The sequence below is a fragment of the Sapajus apella genome, unplaced genomic scaffold (assembly GCF_009761245.1).
Source record: "Sapajus apella isolate SASKATOON/1434 unplaced genomic scaffold, GSC_monkey_1.0 scaffold90, whole genome shotgun sequence".
NCBI lineage: Eukaryota > Metazoa > Chordata > Mammalia > Primates > Cebidae > Sapajus > Sapajus apella.
In genome coordinates this window covers 8824271-8851365 of record NW_022437030.1, presented here as the reverse complement: position 1 = coordinate 8851365, position 27095 = coordinate 8824271, and the positions used below count along the sequence as shown (strand labels likewise).

General features: G+C 36.2%; 2 protein-coding genes across 2 annotated transcripts in view; both read right to left on the bottom strand.

The window, feature by feature from the left end:
• Positions 1-300: 300 nt before the first annotated feature.
• The window catches only part of LPCAT2 (lysophosphatidylcholine acyltransferase 2), a 79584-nt gene continuing 52789 nt past the window's right edge, over positions 301-27095 (bottom strand). Inside the window, exons 12-14 of the mRNA XM_032255749.1 lie at positions 10959-11057; positions 6463-6598; positions 301-2805 (exon numbers count right to left, since the gene is read on the bottom strand). Of these exons, the coding sequence (XP_032111640.1) occupies positions 2621-2805; positions 6463-6598; positions 10959-11057 (420 nt within the window). The 3' untranslated portion in view covers positions 301-2620. The remainder of the gene's footprint in view (positions 2806-6462; positions 6599-10958; positions 11058-27095) is intronic.
• CAPNS2 (calpain small subunit 2) lies at positions 19945-22918 on the bottom strand. Its single transcript, XM_032255750.1, has one exon. It carries the CDS (start codon positions 20877-20879, stop codon positions 20124-20126), a length of 756 nt encoding a protein of 251 aa, XP_032111641.1. The 5' UTR covers positions 20880-22918; the 3' UTR covers positions 19945-20123.

The window sequence follows — 27095 nt, the reverse complement described above, 5'->3', positions numbered from 1 at the left end:
AGTCTATAAGCAGTCAGTATGTCACTATCCTTCAACAGAACTGTTTCAAATGAAATTTTTATGGTTTAGAAGTTTTAGGATATATTTTTCACTTCAAAGAGTAATTTTTTCATATTATTATATGAAACCATGGTGCATTTAACTGATTTAATAAAATCTAATTTCTTGCTTTAAATCTTAAGAAGAGAAAAGCCTCTGTGAAAGAAATCTTTGTTAGCAAGACAGATAAGCAGAGTCCTGGTCTGCAGTAATATTAATGATCATGACTTATGTTATTACATAAAATTCAACCAGTCAAAATTCAAGTTCTTTAAGAATAACTATTGTTACTTCAAGAAAAATTTGAGTTTTTCTTTAGAGTAAAATCATGTCTGACATTTCATAAAGCTTAATGCAAACAGAAATGATTAATCACATTCATAAATATGTAAACATACCCTAACCATGATATTAAAAAGGTATATTACATTTGAGACAGAAGGACAAAATCGGAATGTTTTTAATTGCTAAGAATTTTATGTAGCAAGTTTGTTTATCCAGTAACATAATCACAAAATAAAAATATCACACAGAAGTGGAATAACGAGCATAAAATATCATTTTAAAACAGGAAAACAATGGAATCACTTTCAAGAGCCTCATAGAAAACCTTTAATTTACAATGCTACACTTTCATGATTAATAGGATTAATATGTGGTTTTTCTTTGATAAAAGTAGTCGTGATTTTTTAGTATTACCTACATTCATTGCATATGACAGACACTATTATAATAAAGATGCACCATTGTAATTACTTAAACAATTGTTTAGGTTCATTCACACCTTTTAAACAGCTTTTTAAATACCTGTTTAAATAGCTTTAAGACATATAAGAGGCAAATAATTACATATACTTAAGGATGAAATGTTCAGGTATTTAATTATCCAAATACACATTTACCCATTAAATTAGAACACTAACTGCTTAATACGTAAAACTAGTTTGAAATCATGACTCTTAATTAAATTCAAACTTCAACGTCTCTCATGAGACTTCCCAACTTCAAAAATGACTTTTAAAAATTAGCTTGGGGGTGTATCACCAATGCATTCAGAAACATAGCCAAAACAAAGAGTGGTATTTCAAAGACTGAATTCAGAAAACGAACCAACTATTTTTGTACATTATATTAATAAATTGGTTCTTTGTTGAAAATCTCAAACGTGAATGATATGAACAATATGCATGTATGAGACCCATTAAAATGGCAATTCAAAGAAATTATTGCTTAACCTAAAGGAAAAATGTTACTGTTGGATTCCTGCCTGGGGCTTAAATTGTGGTCTTGCATTAATAAAGTAGGTTTTTTGATTCCCTAGCTTTGGGTGATACTTTGAAACTTTTTGTGTTTTCTGTGGAGATATTTCATACAAGCTCTGAAATTTGAGAGTCCAGTTAACAAAATAAAATTCCCACTGGGATGGTAAAATATATTAATTCTAATATGATATAAATAGAACAAATCTGATTCATTTATTGGGCAAGTGCTACATTCTGAACTATCCAACTCAAATTAAATTCAACCCTGTGGCAAACAATTCATTTTCTCATTAGGCAATCAATGCTACTTTCAATAAGGCAATTCCTATTTACCCTCTGGCCATAGCAGTTGTCTTTAAAACCAAGTTCTAAACCTGTAGTTCATGTAAAAGGATATGATTTCCTTAGCAAGCAGTTAAGAAAATCTACAACAGGCCAGCATGGTGGCTCACACCTGTAATCCCAGCATTTTGGGAGGCTGAGGCAGGTGGATAACCTGAAGTCAGGAATTTGAAACCAGCCTGGCTGACATGGCAAAACCCCATCTCTACTAAAAACACAAAAATTAGCTAGATGTGGTGGTGGGTGCCTGTAATCCCGGCTACTTGGGAGTCTGAGGCATGAGAATTGCTTGACCTGGGAGGCAGAGGTTGCAGTGAGCCAAGATTGCACCACTGTACTCCAGTCTGGGTGACAAAGCAAGACTCCATCTCAAAAAAAAAAGAAAAAAATATATACAATAGAGATGTATGTTAAAGAGAATATAAGTTCTTAAGAAGTTTCATCTAATTAATGAAGCTCTCCCTTCCCATATTCAGTGATCCAAGAAACTGAAATTTAAATGGAAAAATGAATCTGTAAAGTTATAGGTGTAAAATTCTCAGATTCTTCATTTATATTTCCCAAATGGAAAAGGATTAGAGATAACAGAATATTACTGATTTTCAGAGGAAAGTAGATTAAAAAGTGCTTATAAAAACTTTATATAGTATTGCTCAATGCCCACCAATAGTAAGACTATTGCATTCATTTGTATATGCAAATTAAACCGGAAAATTCATAAAAACATATGTATCGCCAATAAACCAATCATTAAAGTACAATTAAAGTACAACACAAAAGAAAAAGAAATATTGCTTTTCTCCAATAAAAGCAAGATTAATAAAAACATTTTTAGTAAGAAAATCTGTGACTTTCATTTAAAAAATCTTCCGATTTTAAACATCATTACTATAGCAACACATTAAAAGTATTATCAATAAATGCCCTTACAATTTCAATGAAAACCTACTGTGTTTTCCTTATTGGGAATACTGCTTTCAGTCATCTTTTTTGTCTGAGGTGCTGTCTTCATGCTTTTCAGGGCTAACTTTATTACTGGCCTTGGAGGGAGCTGTCTGGACTTCTTTTGGTAATGAAAACACATGGCACGTCTGGAGGTCTAAGTATGTTGTAAATATCTTAGCATATTCTGGATGCTTTAAGGCAAAATTTTTAAATTCCTCTAGAAGAGAAAGAAAAAATAAGTTGGGGTGACTCTTCTTTTGGCTTGATGCAGATTAATAAATGACTCTAATAATGCAATTATTACAAAAGTCTACTGCTCAACACACAAACATTGTTGAGGAAAATATAAGTTATACAACCACTTTGGGAGACAGTTTTTCCATTATCTAGTCAAGTTGAAGATATACATACTGTTTGACCCATTAATTCTACTCTTGAGGTATATAACCTAGAGAAATTTGTGTATATTGTGCTCTGAGAGACATATATGAGAATGTTCACAGCAACATTATTCATAATAGATAAAAAGTAAAAACAACTTGGAATGTCTATCAACAGTAGAAATGCATACATAAGGTGTGTCATACTCATGGAACATAAGGCTATATAGCAATGAAAATGAATGAACAGCTATGTAGTAACAACGTGGATTAATCTTAAAGCCATAATGTTTAATGAAAAAAGAAAGGTATAAAAGAACACATGATTGTATGAGTCTATTTATATAAAGTTCAAAAACTTAGACAAAACTAAAATACAATATTTAAAGATATATACTTTTGGAATGAACTATTGAAGTAAAATAAAGCAAGGCAGAGATTTCTTTTTAAGCCAGGATAGTAACCCCCTCCTTTAAGAAAGAGGTAGAGGTGGGTTGGGAAGGGGCACACAGGAGTTTCCAGAGTTTTGGAAAAGCTCTATTTCTTGACTTGAATGGTAGTTACACAGGTGTTCACTTTATAAAACTTCATTGTGCTTTATATGCTTTTTTCAGTTTTCTGTATTTTTGTTATTTCTAGCAATTAAAAAATGTTTCAAAAATTCTATTACCCAGCACTTTCTGTAACTGGCTTTTAAAACTATTTGAGCCCTTAACTCTAGTACAGAAAAATACAGTCTTAAAAAGCTGAGCCTTGATTTATAATCAATAATGGATAGAAAGTATAGAGTATAAAATAATCATACCACAAGGACTGCAAATAGAGGAGTTCTTTTTATCTCAAGTGTTTTAGGTGCTGAGGCAGGGCTATTAAAGGCTTACTCAGTTAACTATCAGGATTTGAACCTCAACTCTCCATAACCTGGAGTTTCTGAAATATTATTCTGTCCTCTATTTTGACATTCCTCCATTCTCTTCTTTTTGTTAGATAAAACTTGATTGAGCTTATTAGAGCAAAGACAGCATGGTCTTTGAATTTGCTGCTATTTGGTTCGATAATAAAATAATTTTAACTCAATGTCTTATTTATATCCATTTATTTTTAAAAATCATCTGATAAGCAAGTCTGCCTTGTGACACATTAGACTGCCTAACTCTTGAATATAAAAATAGGTCTTAGTCTGCAATGACCCCGATCATGCACTCCAGCCTGGGCAACAGAGTGAGACCCTATCTCAAAAAACAAACAAAGTAAGAGGTCTTAGTGATAAGGAAGTCACCAGATTGAACCCAAATCATTATTTGCAATTGCAATGTTGTTTTGCATTAATAGACCACTTTTTCTTTCTAAATCAGGCAAACTACTAATTGTTCTTTTTTAACTTCCAAAATAAGGTTCTTGTTTATAGGGATACGTTATAGAAAAAGAAATCAAAATAAATACAGCTTCATCTACATGAGTCTGTTTCAGTGATGGAGACATAGAAGACTTAAGTGACCTTGAAGATAAGTGACAGTTGAGCTACTGAAACCAAGAAGTTTAATGTCAAGACTTGTGCTATGTTCAAAAGATCAAGATCCTCTGCTGGGATGTCAGTGGCATTAAAGAGTAACTCATTTCTGAAAGTCCTGTGATTGGCTCTAAGTGTAATTTGAGCATTAATTTAGATAATGGAAAACCAAAAATAAAAGTAATTTAAGGCAGCAGTCCCCAGTCTTTTTCACACCAGGGACTGGTTTTATGGAAGATAATTTTTCCATGGATGGTAGAGGGGATGGGGGAGATGGTTTTAGGATGAAATTGTTCAACCTCAGATCATCAGGCACTGGATTCTCATAAGGAGTGTGCAACCTAGATCCCTCACATGCGCAGTTCACAATGGGTCTCATGCACTCCTGTGAGAATCTAATGCCTCCACTGATCAGATAGGAGGTGGAGTTCGGGCAGTAATGCTCACTCGCCTGCCACTCACCTCCTGCTGTGCAACTCTGTTCCTAACTGCCACAGATCAGTACCAGTCCATGGCCCAAGGGTTGGGGACCCCTGATTTAAAGGGTCACATTTAAACAATTTAAATGGTCACATTCATGACAGATAGCAATATCTACTTTTTAAATAAAATTACACTTAAATACTTCAAACATTCTTGAAAAAAAATGGCAGATTTGCCTAACATCAGGAAAGGGGAGACATTCTGTGTATTACATAAAGAAAAAGGTTGAACTCCAAAAAACAAAGCAGATTTTCCTGAAAAATTACTTAATTCAACAGGTTATTATGGCTACCTACAAATCATTTTTAGTATTAGCTTCCATTGAAATAGTTATTCCAAATAGTTTTTCAAAATTTAGTAGTTTAGAGTAATAGAGAGCCTTACTTATGAAAAGAAAATAGCCAAGGAAGAATCAGTACACATGAGTTTATGACTCATAACTTTCATCACAGTATATATACTTCCCATTTTATTCTATTTTTTTTCAAATGAACTCAATATATTAAGTGCCCTAGGCATTTAATTACCTAAATGACAGTAATTAAAAACAGAGAGTAAGAGAAGTATGTAATCTACTTTTCCCATCCCATGAAAGTTAACAAGCTGAAACTCTTGAACACCATAAGGAAAGAGTAATTAAAGAGTCTCCCTCCAGCCTCAGGGGAAAGACTGAGGAAGGTAAGCCAGCTTGACATCCATGGCCACATCAAACCCAAGACAGGGAAACAATCTTCTTGGCCTCTCCACTGAGATGTCTTTCTCAACAACTGCACTGTGAATATAGAGAAATTGACATACCATCCTTCAGCCCTATGCAACTTGTTTTGATGGGTGGACTTGAGCCATCAAGAGAAAAGACAGTTACTGATGGATAGGCCTGCCACTGTGCCACAAGGTCTTTCTCCATGATAGACCCTAACTCACAGGAGTTGCTATCGAGATGGCATGAGACAAGGAATGTGAAAACTTACACAGGTCACTAATAGCAAACATCAGTAAATGGTTCAGTTGCTATTATTGTTGGTGCCTCAGTCCATGCTCCTTTACTATAGTTGCAACCTACATGGTTAACTTGTTCAGTTTTGTCTGGCCACACTGACAGTAGAAAGCACTAAGGTGTAGAGTTAACAGTGCAGGCTCCAAAGCCAAACTGTTTTGGTTTTTGAATTGTGGTTCTGATGTTCTTTAGCTGAATTATCTTAGATAAGTTACTTAAATTCTTTATATCTTAGTAAAATAAGAATAATTAAGAATACGGATTAGATGGGCTTGCTATGAAGATTAAACAGGTTAATATAATATATAAAATGTTGAGTAGAGTGCCTAGCATGTAAGTCCTCAGTAATTAGTACCATTACTACTATTATTACTGTGGTCATCATTATTACTATTATGTTTATTATTAATATAATTAGTTAAGAGAAACAGTACTCTTGAGCAGCAGTCCATAGTCTGGATGTCCTCCTTGTGAATAAGTTAGGAGGCCAAATTGCCTACTCACCGTAAGAAATTGAGTACCCTTGGGCTATTTCCTTGAAGAGACCAGAAACATCAAGGTCAGGCACTCCAAGGGAAGCCTGTAGAATGGTGGAGAACTCTTCCTCTGTTATATAGCCATCCTCATCAACATCAAAGAGCTGAAGAAAATAAAATGAAAGAATTAGCTCCCTCATTGTCATAGTGGTGGGGAATAATCTTGGAAAATAAAGTCTTTAATAATTCAAACATCTACTGTGGCAAGGGGTAGAAATATGTATATTAAGAAAGTATCACCTCTGCTACCCTCGCAACACCTAGAGCTTGGTGGTTGACAGAGACAGGATTGAAACAGGTGCTATACCAATGGTACATAGTACAAAGGGAACATAGTACATGGGGAACAGAAGGCTTTACAGGAGTTGACATTTGAGTTGGGTTGTAGAACATGAAGAGAAGTTCCCAGAATATACAAGGAAGGGCAAGTGATTGCCTGGAGCTCCAGTCAGAAGATAGGGAAAAACAGGAATTAGATTATGGTGGGCATATAATTCCTCACAAAATCCTGTAAAATTATAATGGGAGTGGAGGTGGTGTGATCCTATGAGAACCAAGAAAACTCTTTGAGGGAGAGTATGGAGGATGAACTGGGGGCAAAGGATTGATAAAACCAGAGGCAGGAAATCTAATTAAGAGTCTGGGGTTGAGAAGCAGGAAGGACAGGAAGGGATAGAATTCATAAAAAGCAAAGACAGGACTTGCATATCAATAAGGGGTCTGTAGTGATGGAAAGGAAAGAAGCAAAGATGATTGATGTCTTCTAGCTTAGGCAACTGAGTAAAAGCTGATTACCTTAACCAAAGTGGGGAAACAGAACAAGTGTCAAATGAGACTAAGAGTTAAACCTAGAGAGGTTAAATTTGAATCAGAGGTGCCAGGAGTAAATCAGAGATTCAGCATATCATTTTAGGAAACTGATGAGTGTTGAGTTATAAATTTGGGTAAGGACGGAAACTATGAGTATGTTTTAACTTATCTGTAGAGAATGCACACAGTAAAGCAAAGGCCTGCGAACAGCAATAGTTGAGATATGAGTAGTGAAAAGGAGTTGTGACAGAAAAGGCTTAGAAGAAGCAGTCAGACAGGAGAGCCAGGAAATAAGAGCATGCCTCTTAGAAGCTATGGGAGTGTGTTCAGGAAAGAGGAAGACATGCTAACAGTGGTGTGGGCCAACGGAGCAAAATGCCACAGGAAGGCCAAGCAAGAAGCAAAACAGTTTGTTGGACTTGATTATTAGAGGATCCTGATGACTTTAGTAAACAGTTTCAGGGAACCGGAAGCCTGACGGTAATGGGAATCAAGAGATGAACAGAGTGAAAAGCAGAGGCAAGAAGTATGGACTCTTTATTTTAAGAAATTATGAAACAAAGGGAAAGGGATACTTGGGGTAGTATCCAAGCACAAAAGAGGTTGTTTTAGGAAGGGAGAGATTGAATATGTTTTTAGGAGGAGGGGAAAAGGCAGTAGAGTGGGGGAGACTGAAAATCATGAAGCAAAATAAGGATAACTGACAGATAGTTAATATCCCTTATTCAAAATCTTCTCCTGAGTCTTAAGAATTTTTAATGACATGAGTACTTACTTTTTAGAAGCACTGATCAGAAGTGTTCAAATCACTTTACATTTATGAACTCACTCTACTCTCACAATAGTTTTATGGTAGGTGCCACTGTCAGTCCTATCTTACAGATTGGAAAGCTGAGGGGCAAGGAAGTTAGGAAGCTTTTCCCAAGGTCACACCATTAGCAAGTGGTACAGGGGGCATCCCAATCCAGAGAGATCATATTTAGAGTTCCTGATGTTGAGATTTCTACTTCTGACCAAACACAAGATCAAAAATAGAGAAAAACGAGTATTAGATAAGGGGTGATGACCATGAAAAAAAATAATAAACAAATATTGAATAGCATTTTAATGGTCCATAAAGGGTAGAAGGATAAAAAAATATAACTTGAAAGTTGAGATTTGTTGACCCAGCAAAGCTCTGGCTTCAAGTCCACTTCCTACCACTCAGTCCCAAGTTAGGGGATAAAATAGTTGGAAAGTGAAAAGTGAATCACATCTGTTTTCACAAACTATAGATCTCAGGCTCTTCATGCGCCCTGGAATTCACACAGTAATTGCCAGGACCCAGTCATAGCTCCCTCCTTACAAGCTCTAATCTTTCTTCAGAGGCCTTCCATGCCTAAACAGTTTGTACCAGCTCATCTGAACAGTCTAAATTCTTATCAGGTTTGGTGCTTTGGTGTCTGTCACTTCTGTGTAAGTGACATGGTCCATACTAGAGACTTTTACTTCCTCTATATGTGTCCTCTGCCATAATTCCCCTCACTAAACTCTTCAATTTCCCTCACTTACTTGTCACTCCCCACGACATATTTCTTAGATCTAAGGTAAACCCCATGCATGATCTGTACTCTGGTAAAAAGTTTAACACCCCAGTTTCCTTTGTTATGGTGACTGATATCTCCCCTTTGCACACAATAATGTGGAATCTTAATGAAAACATTCTGTCTTTCCCATCAAAAACGTGGCCCAAGACCAGCTGGACCCTCCCTGAAATGTGCATTATGAACAGAGTTGGAGTTTGCTCATCTTAACTGCAGTGCCCAGGGAGGGTGTAAGGCTGTTCCTGCAGCCGGGATCTCTGAAGCTGCCTGGCTGCAAGTTTTCCCTTGAGTCTACTCCCTGGCCTTACAAATAATTCCACTTTGACATCAGTCAGCCAGTCTATCTTACTGCTTGCAAGAAGAATCTTGACTAATATTCTAACTCTAAGTGTCACGTGAAGATGAAATGATATAAAAGATGGGAAATTAACTGTGAAGTGCTATCCAAATAAAAGGATGTAAAAGAGTCCTGTATGTAAAAGGATACTACTAAATAAAAAGTATGCAAAAATACTTCCAAAACATAAAACACACTAGAAAAAGAAGGTTAAAAAATAACCAATGTGAAGCATAATTCTTGCCTTACTGGAAAAAAAAAAAGCTAATTATAGTTTTAAGCCCTCCTTTCTTCCCTTCCCCTTCCCCAAACCAAGGTCTAGGCTAGCTAAAAATCTCAGTTTCTTTCAAAACACAATTACTGTGATTAAGGGCCAAATTTTCTATCAGGTCTTTCATTAGTAAACCAAAATGACCATTTGCTCAACTAAACTTATAATTACACATACAATCCCAAAACAGAAACAGAAATATCTAGATCAGAAAAAGTTAGTTATGTGTGTAATTTTAGGTTTTATGATGAATAAGTCTGTAAATGCTGAAGGGTTTAAACTTTGGAAAAAGTCTGGCCTTTGCCTTATGACCATCTGCTAAGCATCAACCTTTTAGGTTCTTTATAGGCCTAGCAGTTAACTCAGTTTAAACCAATCTGAAATAAAAAGTAAACTCAAGGGCTTTTCTGTCAATGATAGTACACATAAAAATTCCTAAGACTTATCCCAAGTGGTCTCTAAGACAAAAGAAAGAACTCTTGGAAGAAGAAAGTCTTTCTAGATAATAGAGGGAGAAAAGACTTCTTGGAATTGCCGTGGGATATTCTTCTCCAAGAAAGCCAGGAAGAGAGTAGTAGAAAACAGAAATAGAGAAGGTCTGCGGCTTTTCTGTTGGACAAAAGCAGGGAAATTAAGCGGCTGTACAACAAGAACCAATATACACAGTTTAGCAAGACAAAGAGAGAAATCAAGTTTCTCTTTGACTTGAGAGATGACCATGAAAGCTTAGGGATATGATACTAAAAGGGAGTATCATTTAAACATACTGATTAGATGAAGACCCTTTACCCTCAGAACAGAACATACATTTTGGAAATGTATTCTTCCCTCTTCTTTCACACTTGTAAGTAAATGGGCCTCAAAATTCAAACTTTCATCAAGCTCTAGAGGAATCAGGGAATGAATTTTATTCATTGGCTCCCAATTTAGATCCCTGTATTGCTGTGAAAATATATGTGATACTACAGGAAGACATGAGGGGTAGGAACTTGGGACATTTATGATGGAGTTCACCTGATACTACAATGAATAAACAAAATCCGTTAAAAAACATACTACTGAAAATATCACTGATATACAGAATGAGAAAATAAGAATAGATCAGAACTTTCCAGAGAGTGAATTAGGATGACTAGTGACAGGTGGTGTTTATTTATAAACTTCCCTTTGGGGCTTCAAAATGGGGAAGCTGAAAAGAAATAATTTTTTAAGTTAATTTATGAAATCGCCTGTTCTTCAATCTTGATGCTGTTAATTAGGCTGCTTTTAAAGACTTTTTGCTTAAACGAATGCTTGTTTTCTTTATTCTCTGTAGCAACTGACTTAATCACATTATTGTCCTGTACATGTCACAGCAGATCTATAAAATCATGTAATAGATTCACTGATTTTCAAATAATACACTTAGAGTCAACACTTGTTTATGGGGCAGACCGAGATGCTTTCAGTGGGGCTGACAGTACCTTAAATGCCACCTGGATGATCTCCTCTGTGTTGGCAGGGTTGCACAAGACAGCCAAGCCAATCACATACTCTCGGAAGTCGATGCTGCCATCATGGTTCTGTGAAAGGATGGGAGAAATCAATTAGGAGGGCCACTAGTGGAATTACTATTAATCCTACAGCAAGGTGAAATTCAGTTATGTCTTATAGCTCAACATCATCATTCACTGTTCCTATCTGGAGAAACATCTAATTGAGATGGAAGAGCAAGCAAGTAGCCCAACTATTCCCAAGAAGGAGGAAAAATATATTTTCTGTTTAGCAATAAATATAACACTTTTCTGACTGGGGCGATTTATCATGGCTCTATGGCATCCATTGTGGGTACTTGAGCTCAGCTTTACCATGATGGGAACCCCTCTGGGAGGCAGGACCTATGAGTTTCATCCTTTGTGGAAATGAAGTGCTTATTTTGCCATTACTGGTGGTCCTGCCATAAAGACCAACACCAAAGGGTCATTAAGGATCCTAAAGGGTTACAAAGCATTCTTCCACATATGGAAAACAGAAGGATAAGAAAAAGGGCAATAATCCCAGCTACATTTTTTCTTTCTTCCAGGCTTCATCTGCAGTCAACCAGGAGAACTGAAGTAAACTTGGGCAACTTTAATAGTCCTGGGAGGCATCACCCCAGAAGATCTTGTACTTCTAACCCAATGAAAATAAAGCATAACTAGTACAATACACCTTAGGAGGCATTTCCTGATGGCAATATAAAGGAAGAAATTTATCTTGTAATTTGGGCTGACTAAACACAGAGTTTTCCCTGTACATTAACTGCTTACCTAGACAGGAGCACTAAAGAAGATGAAAATGGAGAGAAGAAAGCTTAGGAGAAAATGAGAAAGAGTAACAGAGATAAGGCAGAGAGTAGGGAGGACTGAAGGAAGACAGACCAGACGGAGAACTAAAAAAGAAAGAGGGAGCAGAGGAGAAAGGACAGATGGATGGAAGTGTTAGAAAAAAAGATGGCAATGTGGAGGGAAGGTAGGAGGGAGGAAGAGAACTGTAAATAAGTACTTGATTATAATACCAGGTGTCAGAATCGTTTTGGCAGCAAATTTTTCAAGTGATAAATTCCCAGATAAACTATCAACTAGTAACAACAAAGCTAGGGCAGTACTTAATTTGATAGGTTAATAATAATATTTGACTCAACAAGAGTATGACATTCAACTGTGACGAAGTATCTGAACTTTAATCAAAAGTCCCTTAAAGGCAAGGGCTGTTTTCTTTGTGTAACAGTGTATTCTCATTCCCCAGCACAGAGACAAGTGCTAAAAACAACAACAAAATAATATTTTCTCATCTACCTTTACCTACTACTCTAGGTTTATAGAACTTTCACTTTAAAACACTAAGGCAAGCATTCTTTGCTGGGGTTTCATCAATGAATTTGGGGAAGGGAGGGCTGTGAAGCCCCTGAAATGGTATGCAATTTTTTTCTTTTTTTTTTGAGACGGAGTTTCGCTCTTGTTACCCAGGCTAGAGTGCAATGGCGCGATCTCGGCTCACCACAACCTCCACCTCCTGGGTTCAGGCAATTCTCCTGCCTCAACCTCCTGAGTAGCTGGGATTACAGGCACGTGCCACCATGCCCAGCTAATGTTTTGTATTTTTAGTAGAGACAGGGTTTCACCATGTTGACCAGGATGGTCTTGATCTCTTGACCTCGTGATCCACCCGCCTCGGCCTCCCAAAGTGCTGGGATTACAGGCGTGAGCCACCGCGCCCGGCTGGTATGCAATTTTTATGACATCTTTCTAGAGAAAAATGTAGCTTTTATCAGCTTCTCAAAATAACCAAAACTCAAAAAGTTAAGAATCATTTTCACCATATTACTTTATCTTACTACAGGGTGGAAATTTAATCTCACTTTAATTTAATCTGACTTTCTCACCAGAGAAAGTAGAAACAGAGGTTTCGAGATTTGCCTAAAGCAACAAGGTTTATTCCTGAAACAAACATTCAAGTCATCTGATTTCCTTTTGTCTGATTACCAGTCTGTCAGAGAGCTGTTCCTCCACCCTTTTCTTTAATCAGCTTTATTTGTGTTGATTATATTTACATTCAACAGGATGCATCCGTTTAAAATGTACAGTTTAATGTGTTTTCTGTTTCTTTTAGAGATATGCTTTTACTCTCTTGCCCAGGCTGCAGTGCAGTGGCTATCCACAGCACAATCATAAGTGCACTACAGCTCAAACTCCTTGTCTCAGGAGATTCTTCCACTTCAACCTCCAGAGGAGCTGAAGCTACAGGCGTGTGCCACCACGCCCGGCTTATTTTGATATGTTTTGACAAATGTATACACCATGGTAACCATTGTCATAGTCAATATCTACATTTAATCACTCTCAGAGAAGGCAGAGTATTAAAGGAAACAATTTCCTTCTTTGCCACCACCATTTAATTTTCTTAGGCACTCTGTAGGGCTGTTTTTACTGAGCCTTAGAGGTTGAGGATGTTCTTGAACCATGGCTATATTGCTCAACATAGATACATTTCTTCCGCAATTAGCTTTTCCCACTAAGCAACATATAAGTCCTAAATAGAAGTTCTTAAGAACAGATCTAAGAATTATTTATGGACATTGAAGTTACTATCATAGGTTGTCTGTATAATTGGAAATACTCCTTTGAATTCATGTTGTATCTTTATTGTGAGTCATCTAGTTTTTACCTATACTACCAAATCCTTTGCATAACACAGGTCAAGTATCATTAAGTTATTTTGTAGATGGAGAAATGGAAATGTGACAAACTCTTAATATATCCACTAGTCATAGAACAAGGTAACATTCTGGACCCCTACTTTTCACTAACAGATGAGTGGTTTTGAATGACAAAAGAATGTTAAAGCAGACTCTTGATGATCACAAGATTATCTGGATGTTTTCATCCTAGTAATGTGAAGAAAAAAGCAGCATGGAAATTATTTTGAGAGATTACATTATTGGATTAGTAAATCAAACACTTTTAAGATTCCAAATTCTGAATAATAATATTTAGAACTGGAAGGAATCTTAGAAATCATCCATTCAGCTTCTTGATTTTTACCGGTAAAAGAAATGAGACAAAAGTTTCTCTTGAGGTCACAAAACTCACTATTGCCATAGTTGCAATTAAAATTTAGGTAATCTGGCTGCTTACTAAAATAAATAGCTTGATAAAATATACCCACAAACAGATAAAAATTATATGGAAAAATATACTATTGTTAATTTTTAAATTTTGGATCAGTATCATAAGAATTATTCCACAATGTTTGGTTCTTTTCTTTAAAAACCTACTAAGGTCCCCAGGAAGAATTATGAACTTAATAAAAAAAAAATCTAGACTTGAAAATATTTCAGGTCCACATTTCAAAGGGAGGGAGGCCATAATCCCTCCATAAACTGTCCTAGTCTGGAGCCCAGGGAAGTCCAGAGTTGGAAGTAAGGAGTTACATTGAGTAACTGCAAATAGAAGGGATAACAGTCTCACAGAAACTCCAGACAGGGGGGCCCCGTCCCTTTCCCGGGAGTCAGCAGGATCAGAAAAGCATGGAATTGTGTCTGGGTGGAGGTCACTGTGAGCTCATGGCCCCCCAGCACTTTTCATCTGCTCAGTCACACAACATCAGCTTTTAGGGCAAGCAGGAAGTTCTAGGCCACTTGTTCAAATATTGTTCACTTAAAACTCTTGAAAAAATAAGGGGCGATTCTTACGTGTCCGATTCTCAGGTATCAGTTCCTTTTCATTGTTTCATAGTTGAATTTATTCAACATCTTTCTTCATGTGGAATTAGATACCCTTTACAGCTTTTTTTTGTTTAGCAAAATTTAAGGATATGGTTTTGAAGACATTTTGCAGTGATAAACTCCCAAGAAGAAGGACTATTTTCCTTTGTTGTGTTATAACTGATACACATCATCTCTGCAAATGAGAGATAATGTCATCAAAATAATTTTAAAATGTTTACATAAAACAGAATTTACTTGGCAGCAACCAACAGACAAAAGTCTTCACATCTTCAAAGATAATCTATAAATCCAAAGGAGTATTACTATTAAAATTCAGTAAGTTCTCAGTTATGCAGAACAGTATGGGAAGAGGTATTCTATTTAACTGAATATTCTGATTAAGAGCATATTTCTACCCACATACATAATTGTACCAATTTTCTAGGAATACAAACTTTCAGGATTGCTTTTTAAAAATATTTAACTATATTCTGAAGGTTCATCAAGATCAATAGGCACATTAAATATCAGTACCTTGTAAGTGCCTCCACAAATATTTTTAAAGTCCCACTATATGGGTAGTTGTGTAATACTACTGATAAGATTTTTTTTTTTAAATTGTTTTTTCAAGACAGGGTCTCCCCTATGTATGTCACTCAGGCTGGACCTCCAGGGCTCAAACGATCCTCCACCTCAGCTTCCCGAGTAGTAGGTACTACAGGCGCGCACCAACTTGCCTGACTAGTTGTGGGAAGTTTTCGTATTTTGTTGTAGAGACAGGGTTTTGCCATATTGCCCAGGCTAGTCTTGAACTCCTGGCTCAAAGCGATCTGCCTGCCTCAGCCTCCCAAAGTGCTAGGACTATAGGCCTGAGACACACCATGCTCAGTCAGTACTGATAAGATTTCTGACTGGGTGGCTAGATAAAACAACTTTTAAAAACACAGGAGCCACTACTCAAAAATATTTTAAAAGTGACTTTAAGATCACATGCAAATTTTGAATGTTTTTGGAAGTTTGCTGTTCTTAGTTACAGAGCACATGATTCTTTTTTCTTTTTTATAGGTTATAAAATTTAGTGGATTATATCAAGATAAAGTTACTTTTCAAAATCATATGAGATTATTTCGAAATTTAAAAATGTAGATGTACAATTTCACATCTTTTTATCACTGAGTATGATTTTCAATTTACTACACTGATTAAATAACTTAATATTAGAAATTTGAAAATACTGGCATGGAGTTATGTGAATCATATTATATAAATCTCAGGCTATAAATAGTCTCAGGCTATAAATATAGAACAGGTAAATTTTTAAAAAAGTGTCAAGTTAAATTCTGCTTCTAAAATTGAAAATGTGCCTTTAAAACATCAAATATTAAATGAAAACTAAGAAATTCAATCACTTGCTAGGCTATTGGTTCTTGGAAAAGCCCAGATTTTTGCGTTTCTAGTATCCACTCTGATGTCTGAGGCTACTTATACAAGTTCAGAAGAGAACAGGAGAGAAACTTAGGTAATTTCAAGATGTTTCTCCATGAGCATGCTGGAAGAGAATTGTAAAAGTAAGTAATCACTCAACTTGAGGAGCAAGGGCAATAATACCATTCCTAGTGTGAGATGATTTTTTTGACTTTTATAAAATATTTACAATAAAGTGAGGAACAAAAATGTAGTTACCCAGAAAGAAAAGCATTCCATGCTCATGGTTAGGAAGAAACAATATCGTGAAAATGGCCATACTACCCAAAGTAATTTATACATTCAATGCTATCCCCATCAAGCTACCATTGACCTTCTTCACAGAACTGGAAAACTTCATATGGAACCAAAAAAGAGCCCACATAGACAAGACAATCTTGAGCAAAAAGAACAAAGCTGGAGGCATCATGCTACCTGAATTTAAACTATACTATAAGGCTACAGTAATCAAAACAGCATGGTACTGGTACCAAAACAGAGATATAGACCAATGGAACAGAACAGAGATCGCAGAAGTAATGCCACACACCTACAACCATCTGATTTTTGACACACCTGACAAAAACAAGCAATGGGGAAAGGATTCCCTGTTTAATAAATGGTGTTGGGAAAACTGGCTAATCATGTGCAGAAAGCTGAAACTGGACCCATTCCTTACACCTTATACAAAAATTAACTCAAAACGGATTAAAGATTTAAGTATAAGACCTAACACCATAAAAACCCTAGAAGAAAACCTAGGCAAAACCATTCAGGACATAGACATAGGCAAGGACTTCATGGCTAAAACACCAAAAGCAATGGCAACAAAAGCCAAAATAGACAAATGGGATCTAATTAAACTTAAGAGCTTCTGCACAGCAAAAGAAACAATCATTAGGGTGAACTGGCAACCAACAGAATAGAAAAAAATTTTTGCAAGCTACCCATCTGATGAAGGGCTAATATCCAGAATCTACAAAGAACTAAAACAAATTTACAAGAAAAAAACAAACAACCCCATCAAAAAGTGGGTGAAGGATACAAACAAGCACTTTTCAAAAGAAGACATTTATGTCACCAGCAAACATATGAAAAAATGCTCACCATCACTGGTCATTAGAGAAATGCAACTCAAAACTACATTGAGATACCATCTCATGCCAGTTAGAATGGTGATCATTAAAAAATCTGGAGACAACAGATGCTAGAGAGGGTGTGGAGAAATAGGAACGCTTTTACACTGTTGGTGGGAGTGTAAATTAGTGCAACCATTGTGGAAGACAGTGTGGTGATTTCTCAAGGATCTAGAAATAGAAATACCATTTGATCCAGCAATCCCATTACTGGGTATATACCCAATGAATTATAAATCGTTCTATTATAAAGATACATGTACACGTATGTTCATTGTGGCACTGTTTACAATAGCAAAGACTTGGAACCAACCCAGATGACCATCAAGGATAGACTGGATAAAGAAAATGTGGCACATATACACCATGGAATACTATGCAGCCATAAAAAAGGGTGAGTCCATGTCCTTTGCAGGGATGTGGATGAATCTGGAAACCATCATTCTCAGCAAACTGACACAAGAACAGAAAACCAAACACTGCATGTTCTCACTCATAAGTGGGTGTTGAACAATGAGAACACATCGACACAGGGAGGGGAACATCACACACTGGGGATTTGTTGGGGGGCTAGGGGATCGATAGCAGGGAGTGGGGAGGTTGGGGCGGGAATGACATTAGGAGAAATAACTAACGTAGGTGAAGGGGGCATGGAGGCAGCAAACCACAACGGCATGTGTATACCTATATAACAATCCTGCATGATCTGCACATGTACCACAGAACTTAAAGTATAATAAAAAAAAATGTGGTTACCTTGTTCTTTCTACAACCATCCTGTGGAAAGGTTAAATTATAAATCTAATATTCTGAGACCTTAAAAGATGTTTGGCAGCAATCCCCTTTCTTGGCTACTTTACTAAATCCATGCCTAACATATTCCTGGACTTACTCTAAAATAGAGAGATTGATATTAATGTGTGGTTCCTGGCAGCAGCCTCATTCTTATGTAACTACACCTGGTCTAAGTAGCATACCAGACCAAGGTTAAATTATAAGCCCCCTGAGGAAAGTGGATGTGATCTCCGTGCTTGGCTCAGTTCAGAATTTTATGTGTGTTGTGTTTCATAAATATTAGATGATGGTGATGATGGTGAACACAAAGGCCAAATGCCAACCTCTCCAGATGTCACTGGGGATTTCTAACAGGAAGCTGAGGGATGTTAACAGGCTAGTTACATCATTTCCATAGTTGCAACTTTCTTCTAAATGAGTCCAAAGAGGAAGGAAGAACTTATCTGTAATCTCGAGATGACCCTCTGAAGTAGCCTGGGATAGAGACAATGCATTAAAAATCAGAGAAGATGGCGTAGAGACCAATTAAATAGCAGGCAGAGGAACAGAGCACTTACAAATGCAGCCTCTCTAGCTGTGTCTACTGGCACAGGGATTCAGGATTCTGTTTGCTTAGCTGTAATAGCCTGTTATCAAAATTATAGAGCCAAACCAAGGTCTGTACACAAGAAAGGCACAACTACTCCAGCTTTTGGGTGGCAGTTTCGTGGTATTTCTATCTTCCTTCTTCTGAATGCTGGCAACATTGACTCTCCTGCTTGGCCTCAGTTTTGGCTGAGACAGGCTTGAAAAATACTGTGAGGCAGCCCTGCTTTAAAGCAATCAAGGCTGTCAACCTTGGCTAATTATTAGAATCACTTGAGGAGCTTTAAAAATATTCATCTCTGGGCCCCACCTCTAAAGAGTCTTATTTAACATATTAGGAGTGAGACTCAAGTGTTAGTATTCCTAAAGAGCTCTCCCAGTGATTCCAAATTGCAGCCAGGGCTGAGAACAACTGCAATAGTCAGCAATATGTGTTCTCTATATTGCTTTACATTCCATTGAACTGATTACTGTTCATATGTTTTTCTTTTCTTTTTTTTTTCCTTTGTTTCCTGTTTTTTCCTGCCTGTAGTTTTCAAAGATGAACAAAAGAATTTTCCTTGTTCTAAGGCAGGACAAGACATGACAAGAGCTGGCTAACATTGGCAGGGCATGCCTGGTTTTGTATGAAGTATGTGTAAGAGCAAACATTCTGATTCATGAAGGCAGTGAGAGCCATTTTTGAACTATGAGTATACTGTCTTATTCCCCAGTGTCTTTAATTCTCTTTACAAATGTATCAAAACAAAATAAAATTGCCATGTGCTTTTTGTTTTTTTTTACTAAAGAAACAGAATTAAAGAACTTTAGAATTTTAGATAGTAGCTCCATCATTCAAAAAAATGCTACCCTTATGTAAAACTGCTTAATTTAACTATCTGAACCTGTTTCTTTACAGTTAAATGTGTTTCCTAAAAAGCGCTTCATTTTTTTGCATAATGGAAAGATCAGGTATAAAATTACAAGAAAAACTGATTTTGACCTTCTCTCCTCAACTTTTTAAAAAGAAAAATGTATCTCCTGAGGGCTCTCTTGATTTATTACAGGATTTTTTTTGAAATCATTCTTAACAACAATAACAACAACGATAAAGTTTCTACTCCTTAAAATTTATTCACCAAATAAGCAACACCTTTTAAAATCTACTCCATTAGAACTCTATCCCACACCCTCCCCATCATATATATGTAAGTCCATATAAATCCAAATCTCAAAAAGCTGATATACAAACCACTCAGAACATTTTTCATGAAATATCTGTTTTAATTCAGCAGTAAAAGGCAGCGCATGATCAGAAATATCTAGGGTTGTGAAAGAGCTCGCCGGGAAATGACAGCTGTTGCACAGGGTATCAGCAACTGTGTACAGCATGGCAAGGCTTACAGTCCTTCAGGGAGGGTCTTGACTTCTCAGTGCCCACTTCAGGAATACATGGTTAACTGCAGCCATTCTTTGAGAGACACTTGAATCAGGCCATCTGTATCTCTATCCAGAGACTTGAAGGCACGAAACATGGCATCCAGGCGGACCAAACAGCTGATGAAATTGTTAAAATCCATATCCCCATCCTCATTAGCATACCGGCGGACAATCATTTGGTAAAGTTGTTCATTTAGCTTAAAGCCTGCTGCCTGCAGAGCTCCCCGCAGCTGAGAACTTCCCAGCGACCCAGAATGGTCCCTGTCATACTGCTTATAAACACACTGCCATTTCTTGATGTTGTTCCACAGATACTTAAATTCTTCAAAGCCCAGCTTCCCAGTTGTGTCACTGTCCATGACAGCCACAATGCTCCGGCAGGTGTCGAGATTAAAACCATCGGTCTTCAGATCCTTGTGCTTAGAAAGGACTTTGTTGAGGATATTCATCAGGTCAGTGGCACCCACCTCCATGTCTGGTCCAGCCAGCTGTGCAAATTGCTGCCGAAATCGCCTAACTTCCTCACTTTCTGAGGCTTCCACATTGGTGAAATGCTGCTGAGTGGGAGGAGGTGGTTCTGGAGTATACTGAGCTGCTGCAGCCTCACTGATAAAATTCACAATTCCTCCAACTATCCCTCCAATATTTCCTCCTCCTCCTCCTCCTCCTCTTCTCTGCCCACCTCCTCCAAAGAGGCCTCCAAGAGCTTCTCCAAGACCTCGATCTGCTCCTTCCAATAGAGCCTTTGCAAGAAACATGCTTTCAGTTTAACAAGCAAATGTGAAAGCTGCTGAAATCTTGGAGATGGTATGAAAACAGATGAAATGGAGTTCAAGTCATTTATATGTGGAAGAACTGGCTTTTCTTTACCTGCTCACACTGCACCACGCCCCATGATGTGATGTTTCACATTCTACTGAAGATACTGAGTTCCATGAGGTCCTAGCACCTGCCATATTTTACAGAGCCTCAATAAAACTGTTTTCACTCTTTTCGATATTCATAAATTATAGTATGTATGACAGCTTAGGATAATAGTTTCAAAGAAAAAATATTAAACTATGCATTTTTATGTCATTGATTTCTTAGTCCTCTGTCTTAGCACCTACAAAATATGTGCATTTTCCTAACAGGAAGAAGGTAAATGACTTAAGGAAATCAAAAATTTCTTTTCCAGCAAATACTTATTGTTAGGATAGAATTGAAGAAATCTGGGGCACTGGAAGAATATTTATCTAATCCTCTTCCCTTAGCAAAGATTCTCAAAATCCAATAGCCTTAAGAAAAACGTAGAAAAGAGATTTTTAAAATGCAAGGCCCTGAGTTCCCATTCCCAGAGATTCTGATTCCATAGGTCTGCTGTGGGGTCCGTGATTGACACTGCTAAAATCTTTTCTGAAGTATAATATTCATATAGAAAAAGGTATAATATAAATCATAAACAGATAGCTCAAAGAATTTCACAGACTGAACATCCATGTTAGAGCATCCAGATCAAGAGATAGAACATCACCAGCACACTTGAAGCCTTTTCATACTTCTTTCCAGTTACTTCCCTCTTCCAAGGATAGCCACTGTCCTGACATCTAACACCATAGATTTATTTTCGCAGTTTAAATAAATTAAATCAGACAGTACAGACTCTTTTGTGTCTTCCTTTTTCATTGTAAAAATTTTAAACATTTTAAAATTGTGATAAAATCTACTATTGTAACCATTTTTAAGTATACAGTTCAGTAGCATTAAGTATATTTGCATTATGCAACCATCACCACTATCTATCTTCAGTACTTTTTTCAGCTGGCAAAACTGAAACTATACCCTTTAACTCTCATTCTCCCCTTCCCCCACCTCTGGTAACCATCACTCTACTTTCTATCTCTGTGATTTGACTACTCTGTATACCTTATATAAGTTTAATAATACAGTAGTTGTTCTTTTGCGACTTGCTTACTTCAATTAGTATAATTTCTTCAAGATTCATCCACGTTGTACCATCTGTCAGAATCCTCTTCCTTTCTAATGATGAATAATATTGTATTGCATGAATATACCCATTTTGTTTTTCCATTATCCCACTGGTGGATATTTGGGTTTTTAAGCTACTGTGAATAATGCTGCTACGAACATGCATATACAAATATTTGTTTGAGTCTTTGCTTTCAATTATTTTGGATATATACCAAGAAGTAGAATTGCTGAATCATATGATAATTCTATTTTTATATTTTTAAGGAACTACCGTACAGGTTTTCCATATTGATCATACCGCTTACGTCCCTACCAGCAACACACAACACAAGAGTTCCAATTACTCCATATCCTTGCCAACGCTTGTTATTTTCTATTTTGGTGTTGTTTTTTTTTCTAATAATAACCATCCTAATAGGTGTAAAGTGGTATAACACTGTGGTTTTGATTTGCATTTCCCTAATGATTAATGATGTTGAACATCTTTTAATGTATTAATATTTACTGGTCAAAGAAGATCTTTGGGAAAATGTCTATTTAAATCCATTTTAAAATCTGGTTACTTGTGTAGTTTGTATTGCTGTTGAGTTACAGGAGTTCTTTAAATATTCTAGATATTAACCCCTTATCAGATATATAATTTGTAAAAGTTTTCTTTCATTCTGTAGGTTACCTTTCCACTCTGTTGTTAGTGTCATCTGATGCACGAAAGTTTAAAATTTGTATGTGGTCCAATTTATCTATTTTTCTTTGGCTATTTTTTCTTTTGGTGTAATATTCAAGAAATCATTGAGAAATCCAAAGTCATGAAGCTTTTCCTCTGTTTTCAGCAAAGAGTTTTATAGTTTCAGCTCTTATGTTTAGATCTTTGATCCATTTTGAATTAACTTTTGTGTAGTGTAAGGTAAGAGTCCAACTTCATTCTTTTACATGTGGATATATAATTTACCCAGCACCATTTGTTGAAAAGATTGTGTTTTCAACAAATGGGGCTGGGAAAATTATATATCCACATGTATGTGGATATATAATTTACCAAGAATGGCCAAGACCACTCTTGTTGAAAATCATTTGACCATATACATAAAAGTTTATTTCTGGGTTTTCTATTCTATTCCATTGGCTTATATGTCTTTATTGAAACAAGTGCTGCACTGTTTTGATTACTGTAGGTTTGTAGTAAGGTTTGAAATGAGGCAATGTCATGATAAAAACACACAACAAAGCTTTCAACTTCGTTTTTCTTTTTCAAGATTGTTTTGGCTATTCAGGGTTCCTTGAATTTGAATTTCAGGGTGGATTTTAGGATGAATTCTTGAATCCATCTATGGATTTTAGGATGGAATCTTCTATTTTTGTAAAAAAAATTGGGACTTTGAAAAAGGATTGCTTTAAATCTGTAGATCACGGTGGGGAGCACTGACTCAATATTGTCTTCTAATCCATAAACATGGAATATCTTTCCATTTATTTGTCTCTTCTTTAATTTCTTTTAGCAGTGCTTTGTAGTTTTCAGTGTACAAGTCTTTAGCTTCCTTCATTAAGTCTATTCCTAAGTATTTTTTTTAAGCCATTGTAATGGAATTGTTTTCTTAGTTTCATTTTCAGGATTGTTCATTGTTGGTGTACAAATGCAACTGGTTTTTGTGTGTTGACTTTATATCCTGTAACACTGTTAAGTCCCTTAATTGGTGCTGTTTGTTGTATGTGCGTGTGTTGGCGGGGGGGATCCGTAGGGTTTTCTGCAACTAAGATTATATCATTTCTTAACAGAGATAATTTTACTTCTTCCTTTCCAATTCATATGCCTCTTATTTCTTTTTCTTGCCTGTTTTGGTGATGATTTCCAGTACCATGTTGAGTAGAAGCATGAGAGTGGGCATCCTAGTCATATTCCTGATCTTAGAGGAAAAGCTTTCATTCTTTCATCACTGAATATAATGTTAGTTATGAACTTTTCATATATGGTATTTATGTGTTTATTATGTTGGGATACTTTCCTTCTAGTTGGTTTGTGTTTTTATCATGGAAGAGTAACAAATTTTGTCAAATGTATTTTCTGCATCCATTGAGATGATCAGGTAATTTTCCCCCTTCATTCTGAGAATACGCTGTGTTACATTAATTGATTTTCTTATACTGAACATCTTGCATTCCAAAAAGAAATCCCACTTGAACACGGTATATAATAATTTTAATGTGCTATTGAATTCTGTTTGCTAGTATTTTGTTGATGACTTCTGCATCCATATTCATATGACACATTGGTCTGTACTTTTCTTCTCTCTTAGTGTCTTTATCTGACTTTGGCCTCACAGAATGAATCATAAAGTATTCCCTGTTCTTTAATTATTTGGAAGAATTTGAAAACAACTGGTGTTAGTTCTTCTTTCAATGTTGGGTAGAATTTTCCAGTGAAGCCAACTGGTCCTGGGCTTTTCTTTGTTGGGAGGTTTTTGGTTACTGATTGAATATCTTTGCTAGTTATAGGTCTATTTATATGTTTTACTTCTTCATGATTTAGTCTTGATAGGTTGTGTGTTTTCAGGAATTTGACAATTTCATCTAGCTTATGCAATCTGTTGGCATACAGTTGTTCATAGTACTCACTTATTATCCTTTTTATTTCTGTGAAATTGGCAGCAATGTCTTCTCTTTCATTTCTGGTTTTATGTGTCTGGCTTTTCTCCCCCAACATGACATTTTTGAGATTTGATTTTACATTTTTAAGAAGCATCTTCAGAAGTCAGTCTGTAACAGGTAGTCCGAGACAATACTTTCAGAAATCCTACCTTTAATACTAGTTACAAGTCAGATTATAAGTCCAGAGGTTGTTGAAAATTTCGTCGGTGAACTTGAGGAAAAGTGGTTAGGACTTAATAATTAAGTCATTATATCACTTAGCATTTGGGGTCTCAATTTCAAATGCAAAATGATAACAATAGTATCTCCGTTGCTTACTTCTAATGATTCAATCTGATTTATTATGTATCAGGACTTGGACTCAGTGGTTAGGTTACAAAGGTGAATAAAGCAGGATGGTTGTGCTCAAGAATCAAGGAAACTGGTATAGTTATAATCTGAAGTCTATGTTTATATTCTTACTATTAATACTAATCTATTATATTTGTATATAATATGGTTTAGTATTTAGGTTTCATTGAATTCCTCTGAAAGATACAAATGTATTTCAGATAAGGTAAGAAAAACTCAAGAAAAGTTAAGCTACTTATCCAAGGTCATGCAGCAAATACATTGTCCTGTGATACCAAACCAGTATGGGCACCCAAAAAGGGATCAGTGAATTCTAATGAGGCAAAGGAAATGAGAACATTTACCTATAGAAGATATAATATGTAGGCCTGACCAGAGGTTGAGTCAGAGTTCTCAAAATAGATAAGGGATATAAAAGCACAGTATAACAAAAATACAGAGGAGCTAAAGGATATGAGGTATTCAAGAGATGGTGAATAGCACGATGCGATAAGACTCTATTGCTAGGAGTGATGAGAGCTAAAGAGAGATCAATAAGATGGGATCAGTTTGGAAAGGGCTTTGAACTGCTATGCAGCGGAGTCTCTCTCACTAATAATTGTAGAAACTACTGAGAGCTCAAATGTAAAGTTAAAAAAAATTAGATGTGAAATTACTGTGGAAATTATGCAACTCTAGAATTGACTAATGATTATTCTAGCTGTTATTAGGAAAAGAATAGTAGCCAGGTGACATTGCTCTGTCCAGGACATGGGGGCAATATCCTGTCTTCTGCCACACCAAATGGTTGGTGTAAAGCTTTGCAACTGATTTTATTTCATGGGCACAGTGAAATGGCCTCTGTGAACACTAAAAGCCAAATGTCTTCTTTAACCACTCAGAAAAAGTATCACAAAAGAACTGCCTTCCTTTTAGGGAATCACAAGGGGCCATCTGGCTTTAGACAGATTTAAACCCATTCATATAAGCTTCTCTCAGAGAAAATTACATGGACTTTGTTTTTATAATATTGCAAATTAACTTGATAATATCGACTGCCATATAAAATGTGCCTCCTTGTACCCGTCTGAAGTGTTTTTTTGTTCCCCTTGTGGTTTAAATCCAATTCTTCTCATTTATTTTCTGTGAAGATGGAAGGCATTTGGCCAACAGTTTCTCATAAGCCATCATAGAATAAAAGACTAGTATTAGATTAACAAGGTTTTTCTCCTGTGGATGATTTAATCCCCTATGGCTACTTATTAGAACATTAATAGCAACCTTAATTGCCGTCTGTGGGAACTCTACCATCCATATCTGCAAAAAAAAAAAAAAAAAAAATTGTAGTAGGGGGAGAAGCCACATCTGATGGATAATTTAGTCCCAATTTGGGGAACAAAGTTATGGAACTTAAAAAGTATACAACGACACACAATGTAATTAAAAACATTATTCAAAATAGTTCAAAAGTGGAAACAACCTAAATGTTCACCAACGTAAGTGGATAAGGAAAATATGAAATATTCACATAGAAGAATACGATTTGGCGATAAAATAATGACTGATACATGCTACAAGATAGATAAACCTTAAAACATTATGTTAAGTGAAAGAAGCCAGACACAAAGACATATATTATATGATTCCATTTCTATAAAAAGTCCAGAAAAGGCAAATTTATAGAGATAGAAAGTTGATTAGTGGTTGCCTAGGACTAGGACATAAGTAGTGACAGGAATTAACAGTTAATTACATAAAAATCTTACTGGGGTGATGGAAATGTTCTAAAATCGCTTGAAAGTTGATAACTGCACAACTTGGTAAATTTACAAAAAAATACTGAACTGTATACTTGGGTGAATTATATGATATGTGAAATATGCCTGAAAAGAATTTTTTTTAAATCAATAGTAACAGTTTGTAGTAAAAAAGAATACCAAACTAGGAATTCTAGTCTCAGTCCTGCAATTAACCGGCTGTGTGGCCTTGAGCATGTAACTTCCTCTCTTGAGCTGGCAATCTTCTGCAAA